This window comes from Falco cherrug, chromosome 11, assembly GCF_023634085.1.
Source record: "Falco cherrug isolate bFalChe1 chromosome 11, bFalChe1.pri, whole genome shotgun sequence".
NCBI lineage: Eukaryota > Metazoa > Chordata > Aves > Falconiformes > Falconidae > Falco > Falco cherrug.
The window spans coordinates 6,085,129-6,102,887 of NC_073707.1; the positions used below are offsets into that span (position 1 = coordinate 6,085,129).

The 17,759-nt window shown below is 48.5% G+C and overlaps 1 protein-coding gene across 1 annotated transcript; it reads right to left on the reverse strand.

Moving 5' to 3' along the window:
- Positions 1–1,437: 1,437 nt before the first annotated feature.
- A4GNT (alpha-1,4-N-acetylglucosaminyltransferase) lies at positions 1,438–17,553 on the reverse strand. Its single transcript, XM_027808907.2, is given in 5 exon segments — positions 1,438–2,322; positions 3,283–3,694; positions 3,696–3,730; positions 4,482–4,702; positions 17,451–17,553. Coding segments are annotated over 5 exon segments (1,383 nt in total). The 3' UTR covers positions 1,438–1,710.
- Between the last annotated feature and the right edge of the window lie 206 nt (positions 17,554–17,759).

Below are 17,759 nucleotides of genomic sequence, written 5' to 3' on the forward strand. Positions count from 1 at the left end.
GCAGAAACGGGGCTGCTGATTACAGCATGCTCATTAGCTGCTGTGTTTACAGAAGATAGCGTGGGCAGAGGGCAAACATTCGATTACGGGCCACTGATCCACCCCTGCCTTTCTGCTCCCAAGTTAAAAACAGCTGTTTGGACAGACTTAAAATTAAGATTTGCAAGCTGGGCTTCTTTTCAGGGGGGTTGGGTGGATTGGCATTACCCTGGGAAAAAGGTAAATGCAAGGGGATGTGTTGCTTTCCGGAGAAAAACCTGTTGGGGTTAAACAGGGATTTTCACACGGCTGGACAGAGCTGCGGCACCTCATTTCCAGGGCAGTGGCATACGGAATTAGACTCTATAACTCGAAAGTTATAAAGTAGGTATGTTTATTGCGCGCAGATGCACGGGGGATCGCTCCTCCACAAGCGTGCATGACCGAAGTGACGAACCATCTCACATTTATACAATAAAACAAATGAATATTCAATTAACGCCTATACATATTCGTTACCTAAACCCGCTTACTCTCGCTTCCTATGTTAATTAGCTTGTCAGTCCTTTGCCTGGAATGTGGTGGTCTTGCAGGTTTGTAGGTGATAAATGTCCTTGTGACCATCTGATCTTCTCCAGCAAGAAGACTTAGCACTCCCTTCCTCTAGATAACATTGGAATGTCTCTCATCCTTTTCTCATCCTTTTATAAATAGCCCCGTTGTTAGAGGAAGAAGGGTAGGTGTCTCCTCAAAGCTGTGTGACTATGTGACCATACACCACACCCATGACCAGTCACCATACCCACATTCCTTGAGCAGACATATACAATCACAATCGATGTCCATTGTCCCCATTTCACAGTATTTCTCCATATCAGCAGCTGAACTCCATCTATTTCGAAGGGATTTGGGAGCCCAGCAGAGCCATCCTTATCCTTTCTCGGTGCCTCAGCATCTCCTTCCCAGGGGCAGATGTGACTCTGCAGCCAGAGCCGACCGCAGGGGGTGGCACAGTGCGGTCCCTTCCGAGGAGAAGCCAATGTAAAGGTGCGTGAGCACAAACATTTGAAAAATGTAACTCATTTTCCAGAGGCGCACAGGGGAAAGCAAGCAAGCTCAGAGGAGTGGTGGTTTATTAAGCGTTTTATTTTCCCTTGCACAGGTAAGGTCCCTCTCAAAAACGTAGGGTGTAAAGTTTGTGTGAGAAAAACACAGATTAATAAAGAGACAGTTTGGGCTTCTTTTCATTAGCAATTACTGTCATCCATCCTTTGCTGTACATTCGCATTACACTTGCCTCAGAGGCTTCAACACTGTCCAAAGCCCATTTTGTTTGCAACTCTTCTGGCACGGGTAGCTGCCAATAGCGCCAAGAGGTGCAGAGACAAAATTCCCCCCAGGAGGCCCCACATCTCTTTAGGAACTTTTCCCTTGGAAAAGCTCCCTAGTAAAGCCTGTAAGTCCATTTGATGCAGGAAGGTTTGGTTCAGGAGCAGCTATAAGGAAACAGAACTGAGGCAAAGGTGTCCTTAGCGTCGTGGGAGGCTACACCCGATGGACAGCCACCACAGTGTTGCACAAGCCTCTTATCCTCCCAAAGGAGTAGGGATGGTGGTTATCAAAAGGTCTGTCTTTCTCCTACAAAGCCAGCTGCTGACACGAGTGGTGATTGTGTTTTGGCCCCAGGACGGGGAGGGCTGGAAAGATCACCCCCCTCCTCCTTACACCATGTCATGCAGCGTCCTCAGAGTATGTGAAATCTTTCAGCTTTGCATTTTGGATCAGGTCCTTGTAGGTGGTGGGGCAGTAGGTTTTGTACAGTTTTTCAGCCAGCGTGTTGCTGCCCGCGACCACAGTTTTCCGGTTGCGGTTCATGAAGTTCCACAAGTGCAGCGCATAGGAGTGGTTGAAATTGGGGCTTTTGTCCCACACCTCATAGTACCGGCCCCAGGCTGGGTATGGTATGGGGTAGAAACGCTGGGGATTGAGGAAGGAAATATTCTGGCAGCTGTGGTCCTCGCTGCCTTTGAAATCTGTGAGATTGCAGATGGTTTTGAGCATCCTTGTCATTAAAAAGGGCCCCTGGTTCCCCCAGATGTACCCATTGTACTTGAGAACAAAGTTCTCCATGCAGTCCCAAATAAATTTGTGGTGGGCTGGGAAGCCAAAGATCCCGTTGCTGGAGAACCGTGACTTCTGTGCTGCTAGGAAGCTTTCCTCAGGGATGGGCCTGATGGAGATGACATCGGTGTCCATGTAGATACCTCCATACTTCCAAATGAGCGCCAGTCTGCTTGCGTCAGAGCTGACATGGACCCAGTTCTTCTCCTGCTCCGGGACCACCTGCAGAGTCAGAAAGGTGAGACAGTGATGCCACCGGCAGAGAACGGACCACATCCATCCATTGGGCTGCAAATGGCACCATAAAACTGCACCTGCACACCTGCAAATGTCACTGACCGCCTTTTCTTCCTCCCTCCAGCTATTGAATTTTATTGGAGCAAGATAAGGGAGCAGTGCAGAGCAATGCTTCGTTAATACAAATGAGTGCAGGAACATTTCACAGGTGTTTTGATGGAACCTACAATGTTAAATCAATGATACCATGAATCATTGCCTGCTATTTCTGTCGGACACAACCAACTTAACACACTCCTTGATCACTCCGAGCTCTCTGAAACAGGCTGGAGAGTTTTCATTTGAACTGTTGGTATTTGGAGTAAGTTTTTGCAGGGAGAAGCAAGAATTTGGAAGAAAAATGCCTGCCCTGCACAGAGATGGAGCCAAATTAATTTGACAAAAGCTACTTCACAAGCTGTTTGCCAGGAACTTCTTTCCAGGGTGGAGCTCACAAGGTCCCACCTTAGTTTTGCACATTGCTATTACAAAAACTGAAATCTCTCCCACTTCATATCTACTAGGGGCTCTGTCAGTGCATGGCAGCATTGACAAGCACTCAGGCAGCACATTTTGTTCAGCCAGCTTCTGTTGAGAAAGATTATTAAGTGATGTTTTATCAAAACACGTATGCAATCTATTTTTACCAACGTTTTGTTTGCCAAAAAATCTGATTCTCCAGATAGGAGGAAAAATGCTGATAAATGTGTTCAACAAACAGATAGACGACCACACTGCAAAATATGGCCAAAATTCATCTATTCTGAACTAAAAAATAAAAGTGACTGATTTTGCATAGTCAGTCCTGCATTCCTCCTTTCATTCTAAGCTTACTTCAGACTCTTCCCCCCTCTATTTATAACTATTTTCCCATTTCCCGATTTTTCGCCCTATTATAATGATTACCTCGTTGTACCACTGGAACAGAGGGGTCTCCTGAAAGACAGCTTCCATCTGGAGAGGAAAAATGAAGACATTCTTCATAGAAGACAAAAGCGAGAAGGCTGCATAGCTGGAATTGAAGTCCAGTGCTGTGTCGTTTGCAAGTCCCTTCATGAAAAGGATGATGGGCCGGTCCTCATAAATCCTGGCGGCAGACTCCACGGAGCAGGACACCAGTGGGGGTGGCTCCAGGCGCTCTGTCGTCTCCAGAAAAATGATGCTTTTGCCGAGGTTCAAGACCTGCTCAGGTGTCAAGAAGTGCTTGGACATAGGCATAGGGGAGAAGGACCAGCTGGACAGCAGTGAGATCTCGTACAAAATGCCCGAGATAAAGAAGAAGCAGAGGCATATCTGCATTTTCTTCAACATTCTTGCTTCCCTGGCCTTTGGGGTCATGCCTCAGACATGGATGCTAAGGAGAGACAAGGAACAGCAAAAATACATGCCAGTGTTATTACTTAGCAGGACCGGGAAATGGTAGGACATGGCTTTGGACAGCGTAGCATGAAGGCAGTTTGGTGAAGCTCATGCCTTTTCCCAAGGACAAGTGTGGTGAGATGCCTCACAGTACAGAGGGCTCTGCCCTGTGGGGTGAAGTGCTGGGGTCCCACCTCCTCACCCCCAGCCAGGCAGGGAGGGCCAGGAGAAGTCTTGGAGGAGGGACATGCAGCTATGTCTCATGGCACAGCTATGCAGTCATTGGGTTGGCAGAGAGGGAAGGACGAAGGAAGAGAGCAGGGAGAGCAAGGTGAGAAGGATCACCTCACCCCATGCCAAGGCAAGGACCCTCAAGCCCATCCCTGGGGCAGGCTGGTGTAGCAGACTTCCCAATCCCTGCAGCATCATGCCAACTGCTCGTCTACTTGCAGGAGAAGTCCAGGGGATCAGAGGAGCAAAATGTGCAGTGGAATTAGGTGACCAAGGGGACTGTAAGTGTCAGTGAAGGGAACATCATGATTACAGTTTGGGATGTGTTGGCCAAAGCTAAAACATTGGCACATAGGCACCAAAGTCTTTTTCCCAGTCTGACCCTTCTGCTCACACTTCAACCCTGAAGGCCATGAGGGACTCCCTAAAGGGATGGGGCTGCAGAAGACCCAGAGAGAGGCAGATGCAAGGATAGAAAGCAGATGGTTTTGTACAAGCAAGGAACTAGGACGTACCTGGATTATAGTTCTGACAAATCCACATTTCTATCTTGCTTGTTTGCCGTCATGGTGGCAATCATGCTCCCTTAAAGCCCAGCTCCCCAGTGAAGACACCCAAAATGTCTAGAGCATGCAAAGGGATTTCTGAAGGCAGGAGACTGGTACACGGAGGAAAACTGGCTCTGCTGCAAGCTGAATCTCAGTCTCAGAAACAGTTTTGGGCCAATGGGATCCACCTAAAAGGACAAAAAAGGGAGAGGTTTTAGGTGAGACCCATCTCATGCCTACATCAGCCTGGCCTAGCTCCTCGTTCCTGGTCTCACCTCAACACAAGCCTGTACAGCACTGGAGAGTTCCTGCCAGTGAGAGGCAGGATTGAATCTTATCAGCATTGCACTGTTTGACAGACTCCTGACGCAAGGAAATTCCCTCCTGAAACGCCACCCGGCTGCCTCTGAGCAGCCCACATTTGCTCTGCAGAGATCATGAGCTAGGGTCCAACAGAGGGGAGACACTCTGAATGACAACCAAATGTCCAGGTGACCCCTGGAAGTGTTTAAAGCTTGTTTAATTAAAGGGAATGGGAGGAAACACAGCTCTGTGTGCTCAGATAATTAATGAGATGCATTACCATGTCACCCAGCCAGAATATAGATAAGTCTGCAGCACAGCAAACCCCGTGGAAATTCCCCTGCAAGCGCTGAGCACGTGCTTGAAGCTGTGGCAGCTCCTGAACCATTTCTTGGAGCTAGATCTCATCAAATTAAATATTAAAGCAATGACTGTTCCCATCAGCACAGCTTTCCATGCTGCATAGCAGATTTTCTTCTTTGCCGTTGCTACTGCACAGTTTCTCATTGCCCCCTGGGTCCCCACAACAGCATGGGAGAAGATGCCAGGGTGAATCAGGTGACAGTGCTACAGCCACCGGGCACCAGTGTGGCTGTGGGTACGATCTGCTGGACAAAGCAGCCTACAGAGGAGGGGATGCTGCTGTGTTAGTATTACTGTTTTTCCTGTCATTTTCCCACTTTCTCTCCTTGCCCCAGCACTCTGCAGAGGAGCCCCCGCTGTGAGAGGCAGCACCCTGTGCAGGGCCCTCCCTGCGGATATCGGATTTGGACAGAAGATGGGGAACAAAGAGCAAATAGAAGGAGTTTGGAAATGACCTGTCCCCCAGCCTGCCGACAAGGCAGCCGATGCTGCAGAGTGCCGCAGCCCCCGCGACGTTCAGGTGCAGCATGAATGCCTTCTGCTGAGCCCAGCATGACAAGCCTCAGGAAACACCAGCAGCAGAGAGATTAAAATAAACTCCATTACCTGAACTACAAAATTTCCTTCCATGTTCCCCTGCTGCCTCTTTCTCAGACACATGCTTCCGACTTACTCCAGCCATTTGAAAATAAAACAGAAAGGAAAACTTGCCCCCCAGCAGCTCCCTCGCCAGTCCTTGGCCAGATTATCAGACTTATTTTTCCCCCCCCCAGTCCCAGCTCTGACCTAAATTGCTGCTGATTCTGTGCTGCTGCTCCGGTGCAGTCCAGGGATGGGAGCTCCCTCTCTCCCTTCTTTGCAATTCTTAAATCTTGATGCCACTCTCTTGGCAATGTTTGCTTGAAGCAGAAAACCCAGGCTTTGCTTTGATTAGAAATGGGACCATCAGGACATTCCCATTACCGGATTAATATTTCTTCTTTGATGGCCTAAAGATCCGACGTCTCAGGTCTTTATGAGCAGCCTAGCAAAGCCGTGCTCTCAATAGTTGTTCAAATTTAAAATAGTCTGGGAGGCATTTTATTTGCAAATTGTGGGGAGAGAATAAGTAGACACTCCAACAGATACTGGCTCTGTGTACGACATTGTGAAGAGGAACACGAATCTTCATCGTCTCATTCTGGGAAATTGTTTTGCTTGGTTGGTTTTCCAAAACCCCTATGTGGCGAGTTATGAATTCTCATCACATTTGACCTGGAGGCTGCTGTTATCAAAATGTTCACTTCCCTGCTCAAGTTAAAAGGACTGCAGAACTGAATGTTAAAAATAAATCCCAGCCATTGAATAGATTACCCTGCTGAGTGGGTTGCTTTTCTGGATGCAGCAGACGGCATGCTGGCTTGATGGCCCATCTTGTAAAGATATTTCTTTTCTCGGGGCAATTTCAGTATTTCAAGTGCAGGATGAAAACGGGTGGGAGACTACAAGAGAGATTACTACGAATGTCAGCACACTACAGTGCTGTTACTGCTGTGTGATAATTCCTCCGAGGTGTCTGTGAGACACGTGCAGCAGGAAGGTACAGCAGGATTTTTCAGTAAATGCCACTGAAAGGAGTAAATCAGCCCGCCGGGGCGCTTCCAGCCACACGCACCCCCAGCACCTCACAGCCTGGCCCCGCAGATGCTGGGGTCCCTGCAGCAGCCCAGCCAAAGGGATGCCCCCCCGGGGTCTTCGACTCACAGGGACTCGGGACATGGCTTCACCTTGCACGGAGACTAAGTCTCCTCCTCATTTGCCCAAAGGATTTTTTTTTAAATAAAAAAATAACAGCACCTGCAGCTTTTAGTTTGCACAGCCCTTCAGTTTAAATTTGATTTGAGTTTTAGACTACCTGAAGCCAGTCACCTGCAACAAGAACTACAGTTTACGCACCACTGGTAAATAATGCACAGATCAGAGTCCTATGGCAACACCAAACTCCACTGTCACTGAAACCTCATTCCCATGGCTCCTGGGCATCCCTTGGGATTCATAAGAGAGACTCCCATCCTCTTGCCAATGCCCAGCACTGCGGCTTTCCTCCAAGAACTGGTGGGGTTTGCCTTTGGGTCTGCACCCATCCAACTGGATGACTGGCAGGGAATAACCCCAAGGCAGTCCCTGTTTGTAACACATGCAGCATCGCTTGAACCTACGCTGATTTATTTTGACGTCTTTACAGAATCTGGTCGAGTAAATTACAACTCCAATCAAGTTAGCGCACGTGCGTGCACTTCAAAGCCAACTTCCTTACAGATTTAACACCAGGCACATTTGGAAACCTCTTTCAAATGGAAAGCCTGTAGAAGAATATATAGTATTCATTGCAGACTGTAATTAATGCAGCCATTCCGACCTCCAGCAACACATACAAAGAAGTGGCTTCTTACCACATGGCTTCTCATCCACTTTCTGATTCTACAACCTGACATTTTTAAAGATAAAGCAAAACTGACCTCTTGGCTGTAAAAAGAAGGGAAAGCGTGCAATCTGTTGGGAAGCAAAGCCAAGCCGAACCACGCTGGAAGGTATCCACAGCCGGTGGAGAGCCCCTTGCCTGTGCCAGCGGAGCTGCGCTGCCTCTCCACTATCTTCTGCTGGGGCTTGGAGCAGCCTCATGGCTCACTCTCCACCAGCTCTGGTGTTTGCATTCTTGTTGCGCTGAGATAAGGCTGAGCAAGGAGCTAGGGCTGCGTTTCCAAAGGTGCAGGCACACAGGAGCACGCAGTGCGAGGTCCTTTGGGCAGCCAAATGTGAGCTGCACCGCTCTGCCAGGGTCACAAGAGACAGGTAGAACTGAGCAAAGTGGGTGCCAAAAGGCAGACTGATATCACCTTTTTGGGGTGGTTTGCAGCATATTAAGCCTTTTCTCTTTGTATCTAGAACTGTGCTTATGGAAACTACCGTTCTCTGCCTTACAGCAACAAACGACTTTGCTGGGGTGGCACTGATGCTCTGAATACTTTCAAGGAAGGCAACAACAGGGCCTCCTACACAAACACATCCCAAATAACACAACACATCCTGAACTGGCTGCCTGACAAGCTCAGATGCCTGCCCAGCTCCTCATTAGAGATCAGGCAGGTGGGGAGGTTTGCTGATCCGTCAGAGGCTCTGCTTGTCCCTACAACCTGTCCACAGGCGGATGCCTTGAGGGGTACAGGAGCACCATCAGGTGCCCCCAGGATTGGGATGACCCACCTAAGGTTGGAAGGATCCCCCAGAGCTTTCCTGGCCCTGGGGTCTAAGGGGTATGAACTTCTGTGCCCATCCTGTGCTGGGATAGCAGGATTTGTAAGGGAGAGGTGGAGCTATAGTGCTGCAGAGAACTCCCCAGCATATCCCTCCTGCAACCCTGACCTGTGCTGGATGAGTGCTGCTCAGCCTCTGCGAGGAGAAGACCAGATGCAGCCCTTGGCTCCCAGTCACCCATAGCAATCAGGCTCTTTGCAGCTTCCCTCCTGCTCTTTTTCCCTTCTCCTGATTTTTGGCAAGGCTATATATCCAGATTTACCATCCAACCGACGAGTGCTGGCAGCCCCACATGTTGTGCACATGCAAGCATGGCAAAAACACTCATTTGCCCCTCAGAAAAACACTTCTCTCCACTAACAGCAGCCACTTAGTACTTAAAAGCCACCAAAAAGCGCTCAGCTCATCCTCCCCGCAGCTTGTGATGGCACCAAAAAGCCAGCCTGCTTGCTCTTAGCCACTGAATATGGCAGTGCCCGTTTGCTCCTTGCCAGCTCGGGCTCCTGCTGTGCCCTGTGGCAGGGTGCAAAGGACTTGCCCCTGGCTGTTTGCACTCCTGTGGACGTGTTTCCTGCTGCATAGAGCTGGCGGAGGATGCAAGAGCAGCTAAAGTTGCCACAGCCAGGCAGAGCAAACAGTCCCCACGGAAAGCTATCGAGATAGTCAGCTTAATCAGCAGATAGCGCCCTGGGTGAACGCACCAGGAGGGCTGCAATTCCAAACACGTCCCTTGGGCAATGATGTAAGTGAGGAGCCCCCATGCCCTGACACACCTCTCTGAGAAACGCTCTCCTGTGGCAAACACTCGCTCAAGTCCATTGTTTGCAGTCTGACCTGCAAGGAAATAGGATGGCCAGTGTCCAGCTCCAAAGCTGGGACCTCCTCCAGGAATGAACACGTCTTTCCATCCATCCATCCGTCCATCTATCCGTCCGTCCATCCATCCATCCATCCATCCATCCATCCGTCCATTCATCCATCCATCCATCCATCCATCCATCCATCCATCCATCTGTCCATCTGTCCATCCGTCCATCCATCCATGCCTTCCTAGTGCACGTACATAGTGTCTGCTAAGCCTAGAGGATTCATTGATACAGGGGATCATACAGGAGCAGCTGGCAGATGTTATTAAAAGTTTCAGCCTAGCTTTTGTCTCGCACATCCCTCTCCTGCCCCAGCTCCCCCCATTGCCTTGATGTGCTATTGACGCCCCTGTCCTGGAGTCAGGAGAATTTTCAATGCAACTCATTCTTGCAGAAGGGGCTGTGTAAAGTTACAGCCTGGAGCAGCCTTACCACCAGCATACAGGGGAGATGAAACTGTGAGCCAAAATGCACAGGCTCAATGTGCGGCAGAAAGTGAGAGGGCTGTGCATGAATACAGGCTGCCCGCAGCCCTGGCTGCTGTGGGGAGCATTCACTTGAAGGCAGAAATGGGGTTATTTATCTTAGGGGATTCTTCTGTCTACCCCTGCACCTCTACAGGAAGAGCTCCAGGGTTTGGCTGGGCTCTGATCTCCCAAATGAGCATCTTTGCCTCAGAAACATGCTTTTGAGGGCTGGACTCATCCTTTCGCTTAATATGTCAGATGAACTGAGGCAAACCTCTTTATACCCTCCCAGCCCCCGACCCGGATGCTGTGGGCTGCCAGCATCTCACCAGGACTCTGCCTCATGCTCCTGCTCTATGGCACGATGCGCAGATGCCACTGCCATGGCCTCGCCAGTGCCCTGCCAACCCAGCGAGTCTGGGTCCCCAAACACCTGCTGAAAAAGGCAGCGGGGGGATGACAAGCAGGCTCACACGCACTGGTGAGCTTGGTCTGTGTGGAACTGGGGGCTGTGCTGGTGAATGGGGCACTTCAGGTTACTTGGACAGAGATGGCTGTGTGCTTCACACACCACCACCACCCCCCCAAAAAAAAATAAATACAGGAAGGAGCCAAAATCCTGGTGCTGTTCTGCATTGCCATCTTCTGCTTTGCTGCATGGGAAGCCAGAAAAATGGGAGTCTGCAGGCAGAGCCTGTGCCAGGTGCCTCTGCATCCCCAAGGGCTTGGTGGCATGGCCAAGGGAGGCAAAAATCACACCCCTGTGTCACGTAAGCAATTTGCAGCAGAGTGAGGCCCCAGTTCCTAGCAAGGTGACTAGTGACAAAGTCATGTTTTCCCATCACCTGTCCACACTGCTGCACATCGAACAAGTGCAGAGGGACATTTCAGCCTTGTATACCACAGAAGACTCATCACGGCTGCAGGGAAAATGTTGCACCAGCTCTGGCCTATGGTCTGCCTGCTCAGGTTTGGTTCACATGCAATGTCAGCCACTTCCAGTGGCACATCCAGTGGTTTGGGCTGCAAATGTCCAACTGTTTTGCCTGACACTCTGGAGCAGGAACAGTGCTTACTGGGACAGCCTGGCTTTCTGCTCTAGAGCCCACCCAAGCCTTCATCTTCTCCATAGCAGAGACCCTGTGGAGATTTCTCTTTATCCTGAATAACCTGAGAGACAGTAATCCTACAAAATCACCCTTGCTCCACTCAGAGATGAGGTTCATTTTATTCCTGAGCTTGGGAATCTGCTTCAGTTTTGCTCCGTGAAAGGATGAACATACCTGCTCTGGAGATCTCCTCCAGAAATGGAAGTGCATTGACGTGGCTGCTTGAGGATACTCCAGCAAAGGTGGAGCACTGCTCTCCATGAGCCCAAGCAGTTGCTGGTCTGGATTTGGCCCCAGTAACATTCAAAAGGATGATTTCTCACCGATTCAGAAGAGAAGCCATGAAGGCAAGCACGCCGTGAAGGCACTGGTGTTCACCTAGAAGGAGAACACATTATTATATTTCTGTACATACTCTCAGCATCACCTAAACCAGGTTATTAAATAGTATCAAAAACCATCTCATTTTCTAAACCTTACCAAAGGTCGGCTCAGGTCTGTGCCTGTGACCACCGCCAAGCACAGGGGTTAGATAAGTTCCTTGGGGCTTATCACCTGCTCTCACTTCCCTTATCTCCCTTCTGAAAAACAGACATTTGTCCCAAATGACCCAACTGATGTTGTTTGCCAAAGGAACTCCAAAGACCTCTTTCTAGGAAGTTTCAGCCCATCGGACAACCATCTCAAGAAGTTACAGCAATTAAACCCAGGTGCCCGTCGTTCAGGAGCTGTGGTCATTGCCCTGTGCTCAGCCCTGCCTTTCACCATCACCTTTCACGGTTTTGCTGTGCACTTCCAAGAACGGTTTGGCTCAGCCTTCCCTAGAAACTCTTAAATAGGGAGAGACAGCAGCTAGACCCCCTTGACCTCTGTTCTGGGTTGAGCACATGTAGCTCCCTTGGCCTCTCCTTGTACATCCTCTGTAACCTTCTTGGTGGCCTTCCATAACCATCCTGGTGGCCCACCACTATACCTTTCCTAGTTTTCCATTGTCTTTCTTATCCTGGGGGCCCAAAGCTGGATGCAGTAGCCAGCTATGGCCTTGTAAGAACCAAGACAAGGTGAGCAAACCGTTCCTGTACCCATGGTGCTCAGTTTTGAATAAGAGCTCTGGAAGAGCAGCCTGAACGTTTACAAATATGGCAAGAAACGTGCCTGGACTTGCTCCCTTCATAGACTAATCCCTTTAGGCATCCTACTTGCTCTTGTTAACTGCCAGCATGTATAGCTTTTGGTATTTACTGATAGCTTATGTCTGTTTTAGAATTAAGTTGATATGGTAGAAAACTCGTCTGATCCTTTTGAGCAACGGGGAAGTTATAAAACAATGCTTTCTTAATTATTTACAAAAAATCAATAGTTGTTGCTTGGGAAACAGCAAACCGCTTACATCTTACATGCATACTGACAGAAAAGAAGTGAAGCTCATATCACTTTGTGGTATGGGGACCCAGAGCCACATCTCTCAAAGGCAAGCTTGTCAGTCAATTCAGAGGAAGGCAGGGCCATAGGCACTAATGGATGGAGGAAAAAATGTCAGAGGAAGGAGAGCAAGGAGCTGAATTGTGCCAAATTACAAGCAATTGCAAAACAATATACTTGTGCTTAAAGGTTTTGTGCTGGTTTGTGCTGGGAAGTTAAATTTCTTCATAGTAGCTGGTATGGGGCTACGGTTTGGATTTGTGCTGAAAACAGTGTTTATCAGCCAGGGATGTTCTTATTCTTGATAAGCAGTGCTTGCACAGAGCCAAGGCTTCTGCCCCTCACACCACCCCACAGCGAGCAGGCTGGGGCAGCTGGGAGAGGACACAGCTGGGACAGCTGAGCCCCGCTGACCCGAGGGGTACCCCATACCATACGATGCCATGCTCAGCATATAAAGCTGGGAGAAGAAGAAGGAAGGGGGGACGTTCAGAGTGATGGCGTTTGTCTTCCCACGAAACCATGACGCGTGACGGAGCCCTGCTGGCGATGGCTGAGCACCTGCCTGCCCATGGGAAGTGGGCAACGAATTCCTTGTTTTGCTTTGCTTGCGTGTGTGGCTTTTGCTTTACCTATTAAACTATCTTTATCTGAGCCCACGGGTTTTCTCATTTTTACTCCTTCAATTCTCTCCCCCATCCAAGCGGGGGTGTGTGAACAAGCATCTCTGTGGGGCTGAGTTGCCAGCTGAGGTTAAACCACAACAGGCTTCCATGTTTGTGTTTCTAACACTTGCAACGTCCGTAACAGCTTTAGAGATAAAGCATGTTTAAGGACTGAAAAGGCAGCCACCATATCTGCAATATGAGAAGAGTTTACTTTTATATGCCTAATTTTACTTGAAGCTTTTTGCAGCTTCTCAGCCTGTGATACCATCACTCCCTGCAAACACACATGCAGTATTATAGCCTTCCTCTGGTTTAATTTAGTGAGCTTTTGTGATATTAATTTACACATCGTCATATCAGGACTTCGGGGAACTAACTGATTTTAAGTGTTTCTGCATTGGACAGCCTTCATTTTTTTACAAGGGGTTGTTAACTGAAGAGTTGCTGTTGTCAGTATAGTACAGAGGGAGATGGCTAACTGGGAGTGCTGCTAAATCTGCCTTTAGCTCATGAAGGCTTTTTGTGCTGGTATATCAGAGTGCAAATACCATTAGACCTCGGCAGCCTCACTTGCCAAAACCATTTTCTAAAAGTCTCCTCCTCCTAGGAACAGCTCTGTTTCCTCTGACCAGAGCCAGTGTAAGCTACCAGTTTACATGCCACAGATTATATTTCAGCCACCAGGATTCAGTCCCTGCAAGGCAAACCCACGCCTCAAAGGAGAGCCCATCACCGGTCTGCGGGCTGTTCACACGTGAGCAGGGTGATCCAGAGCAAATCCACCCAGGTCTGACCCACTGCTGCAAGCCTGGCTTTGCTGGACCCCACACAGCTCCCAGCCCCTCAAGAAGAGAAACACTGAAAAATGGTAAAACTCCAGACAAGTGGTTGCTTCGCCTCTAAGAAAAAGCATTTTTGTAACACGACAAACATTTGTAAATGCTCTGTTAGCACAGTGCCCTGAGCGGGCTGGTCTGCCCCACCTTGATCCCTGCCCTCCCTGTGCCCTGCTCAATGGGGACGGAGCAGCTGATGCCATCCCCTGGGTAACACCAGAGGGAAAACGCTGCCTGCACCCCGGGGCGAGCAGGCACGCCTGGTCCCATGTTGTCATTGCGAGAATGTGGATCCAGACACAGAGCAGGGCAAGCAGTTCGGCGCTAAGCAGTGATGGGTGCACGTCTGGAGTAAGTGCATTAGAAACCTACAGAAAAAAGTCTATCAAAGAATCATGCTTGATTTTATTACCGTTTTGTGAAAAGCCAGCAACAAGAGCTTTCTATATTCATGAATTCATCAGATTCATATTTCAAAAATAATAAATGTTGTTGTTGTTATTGGAATGAATTTCTCTATTATGTACTGAGTGATTGTAACTACTTACTGCCTCCAGCACAGGAACCACCTAAAGAATAATACAAGCAAATAATATTTCTGTAGATGTTGCTACAGGGTTGTGTTAGGTTTTTTGAAGTGAGAAAGGTATTAACCAGAACAGCAGCAACGATCACCACAGGAATAAAGTCATTATAAGGTTGTGTATAACACTACCAGTTTTTTTCAGGTATATTTAGTTTGGGGCATGACTCATGCTTCTGTGAAATTTTTCTTGATTTCTTGGAGTGCTGCCTCTAATAACAGCTTCACGCTTTCTGCCTGCTTTATCCTATGTACAGAGGAAGGAAAGGAAAACAAATCTCAGCACAATGACTTCCTGATCTGAAGATTGCGAAGGGGGACGGCAAGGCTGCTTGCTTCCAAGCCCTTATCCGCACCTGCGAGCCCGTTTGTTCCCATGGCCCCGGTGTGCCTCCTTGGCTTGTGTACTTTGGAGGCTGGTCTTTCCCTGCGCCTGGGCATGTTCCCTAGCGCAGCCTTTATTCTCACCAGCTTGTCCACAAAATGCCGTGTGTTGACAAAGAGCAGGAGAGAGGGACCAACTGACCATAAATTGTGCACTTGTAAGCTACATCTAGGTAACGAGTGGATTGACTGGATGAGCTGTGATAGATGGCTTTCCTCCAGCGAGTTGACAGCCTGGGGAATGGAAAAAAGGCAGAAGGGGCTGCAGAGCTGTCTGGGAGGCACTCCAGTGACTGTGCTGGCATGGCCCAGTCTCCCCTGCCATCACAGGAAGGTTTGTGGTGGAAGTAATGAGTCCTTCTTCACCCCAGTTATTTCTCCCCCATTGTGATCAGCAAGCCCCAGCGCCGTCCTGACCTCCCTTCTCATGTGATCATGGTGCTCTCATCCAGAGAGCTGCCACAGCACTCTGATATAGAAAACTAGAAAAACACAAGAATTTCCAAGAGTCCCAATCTATCTGTCAGCATATTTTGACATGAGTCCAACAGGATGGATTTAAAAAAGTTGGGATCCCACCGTGCCAAAAGGCAACATTTGGTTGAGCATCTGCCAAAACAAAACTAGCAGACTGCTGGGAAGGCTGCACTTTGCAGGGCTTTTTAGGCATGCACAATGGCAAAGATGATCACTGTGAGCATCTTCAGTTCCCCAGCCTACCTGAGCAAGAACCCATTGATAGCTGGAGGGGACATCTATTAAAAATATTAAGCAAAATTTAAACTTACAGCCCCAGTGTGACAACAGCTCACTCCACTGCCACACTGTAATAAACTCAGCATATCTCTGTACAGAATTCAGGATTTCCCTCTGCAATAATATGGAATAATTCTGCAAGTTACAGACACTTGGTCTGTTGCAACAGTGTGGAGAAGCCATTCACTTCCATGTTACCTTCATTTCAGTCATGGCATGTCATGATCTGATAAGAAAAATCAGAATTACATTTTGGTGGCTAAAATACACAAGGAACTTGCTTTCAGCTCTGCTGACCACTTGTGTGTCCATGACATCAGAGATGGTATGAGACCTTCCCATGAGCAACACTGCACTGGCGCGTTTAGAGGAGGACCTCTTCTCTCCCAAAGGTAAGAACAATTTTTGCAATTACTTGGAAGTTGCAGAGGTGTCTCTGAGCACGAAGATCTATCCTGCATGGACAATTTGCGGCCATCCCTTGTCTTCTGCTCCCACTCTTTGGAAATTTGTGCTCATATGGGAGACCGACATAGGCTCCAGATCTTAAAGGGAGTTTATAAGAAAGATGGGGACAGACTTTTTAATTGGGCCTATAGTGATAGGACAAAGGGTAATGGTTTTAAACTGAAAGAGGGCAGAATCAGGCTAGATATAAGGAAAAGATTTTTTTTACAATGGTGCTGGTGAAACACTGGAAGAGGTTGCCCAGAGGGATGGTAGATGCCCCATACTTGGAAACATTCAAAATCAGGTTGGATGGGGCTCTGAGCAACCTGGTCCAGTTGAAGATGTCCCTGCTTATCGCAGGGGTGTTGGACTAGATGACCTGTAAAGGTCTCTTCCAACTCAAACCAGTCTATGAGCTCCAAATTAGAGAGAGTGGATGGAGAGATGGCAGGGATGGACAAAGACATCAGGACAACAGAAAGGTACACCTTCAAAGTCAGGGGAACGCTAGAGACTGAGCATGACCATGCACAAGCAATGGGAAAAGAAGATCATTGAAAGTTTCCTTAGTGAAATACATCAATGTAGGCAGAAAGGGGGGCAGCTAGCCAGCAAAAGCAAGACCAAGCTAAAAAGTAATCAAAACATTCCTTCCAAATTAAACAGATAATTAGGTTTTGATGGTAAAGGTGATGTGGATGGGAAAGTGAAGGCAGACAGTTACCTGGAGAAAGAGGTGGGGAGTGAAAGCTGCCACATCTGCATTGAAAGCAGGACCCTGGAGGGGACCCAGATGAAGCCCGAGGGCTTGGGGAATTCTTCATCCCATTTGGGGAAAAGTGGCACATGATGTGCAGAGGGGAGAGCAGAGATTTCTAATGACTTTTGCAGGTCAAATGGCACTGACAACCCCTACAAGCAAGTGGATTATGAGGAAAGTAAGGGAAGATAAGGAAAATGAAAAGCATGAGCTAGCCAGCTATGGATGTGTTAACCCACTTTTAGTTATACATGAGATTGTAGGACAAATTCTGAAGGAAACATTAATTAAAGGCACTGAGAAAAATGAGATAAAGTGCAACACAGGTTTACCAAAGGCAGTTTGTGCCAGACTGCGCTGACATCTTCCTTTGATAAGATAATTGGTTTTCCAGACAAGGGAAATTTGGTAGATCTAATCTATCTGGAGTTCAATAAAGCATTTGATATGGTGCCGCATGGGAAATTATTAGTGAAGCCTGAGAAAATGAGAATTAACAGAAGAACTCTGAAGTGGAGAGAGCAGGGGCTGGCACAGAGACAGCAGCAGGACTGTCACAGGGGGACCAGCGAGAGGTTGCTGGTGGGCATCCAAAACGCCTGTCTTGAGACTGATCCTGGTAAAGTCCCTCCATCTCTAAGGCTGGGAGCAGACTTGTGAAGTTTGCTTACTTACCTGGATTTTCTGCAGCGTGACTCACGTGCGCTCGAAGCTTGCGACCTTGGATGCTGTGAACGGGAGCATCACTGCAGACTTTGTAGGGATGCACCTGCACCATGAGATGGCAATGTTGTTCCACCAAAGAGCATCCCTCTCCTCCTGTTCCGGCTCTAGTTCTCACTGTCTGAACACATTTCGGTATGTACTCCAAGAAATATCAGTGATTGCAACTGTGAAACGACGATGATGGTGGAAGCTAAATCAGTCCCTGCGTGGCTCAAGCAATGTGGCTCCGGACAATCAGCCCTCATGTCGTGAGACTGA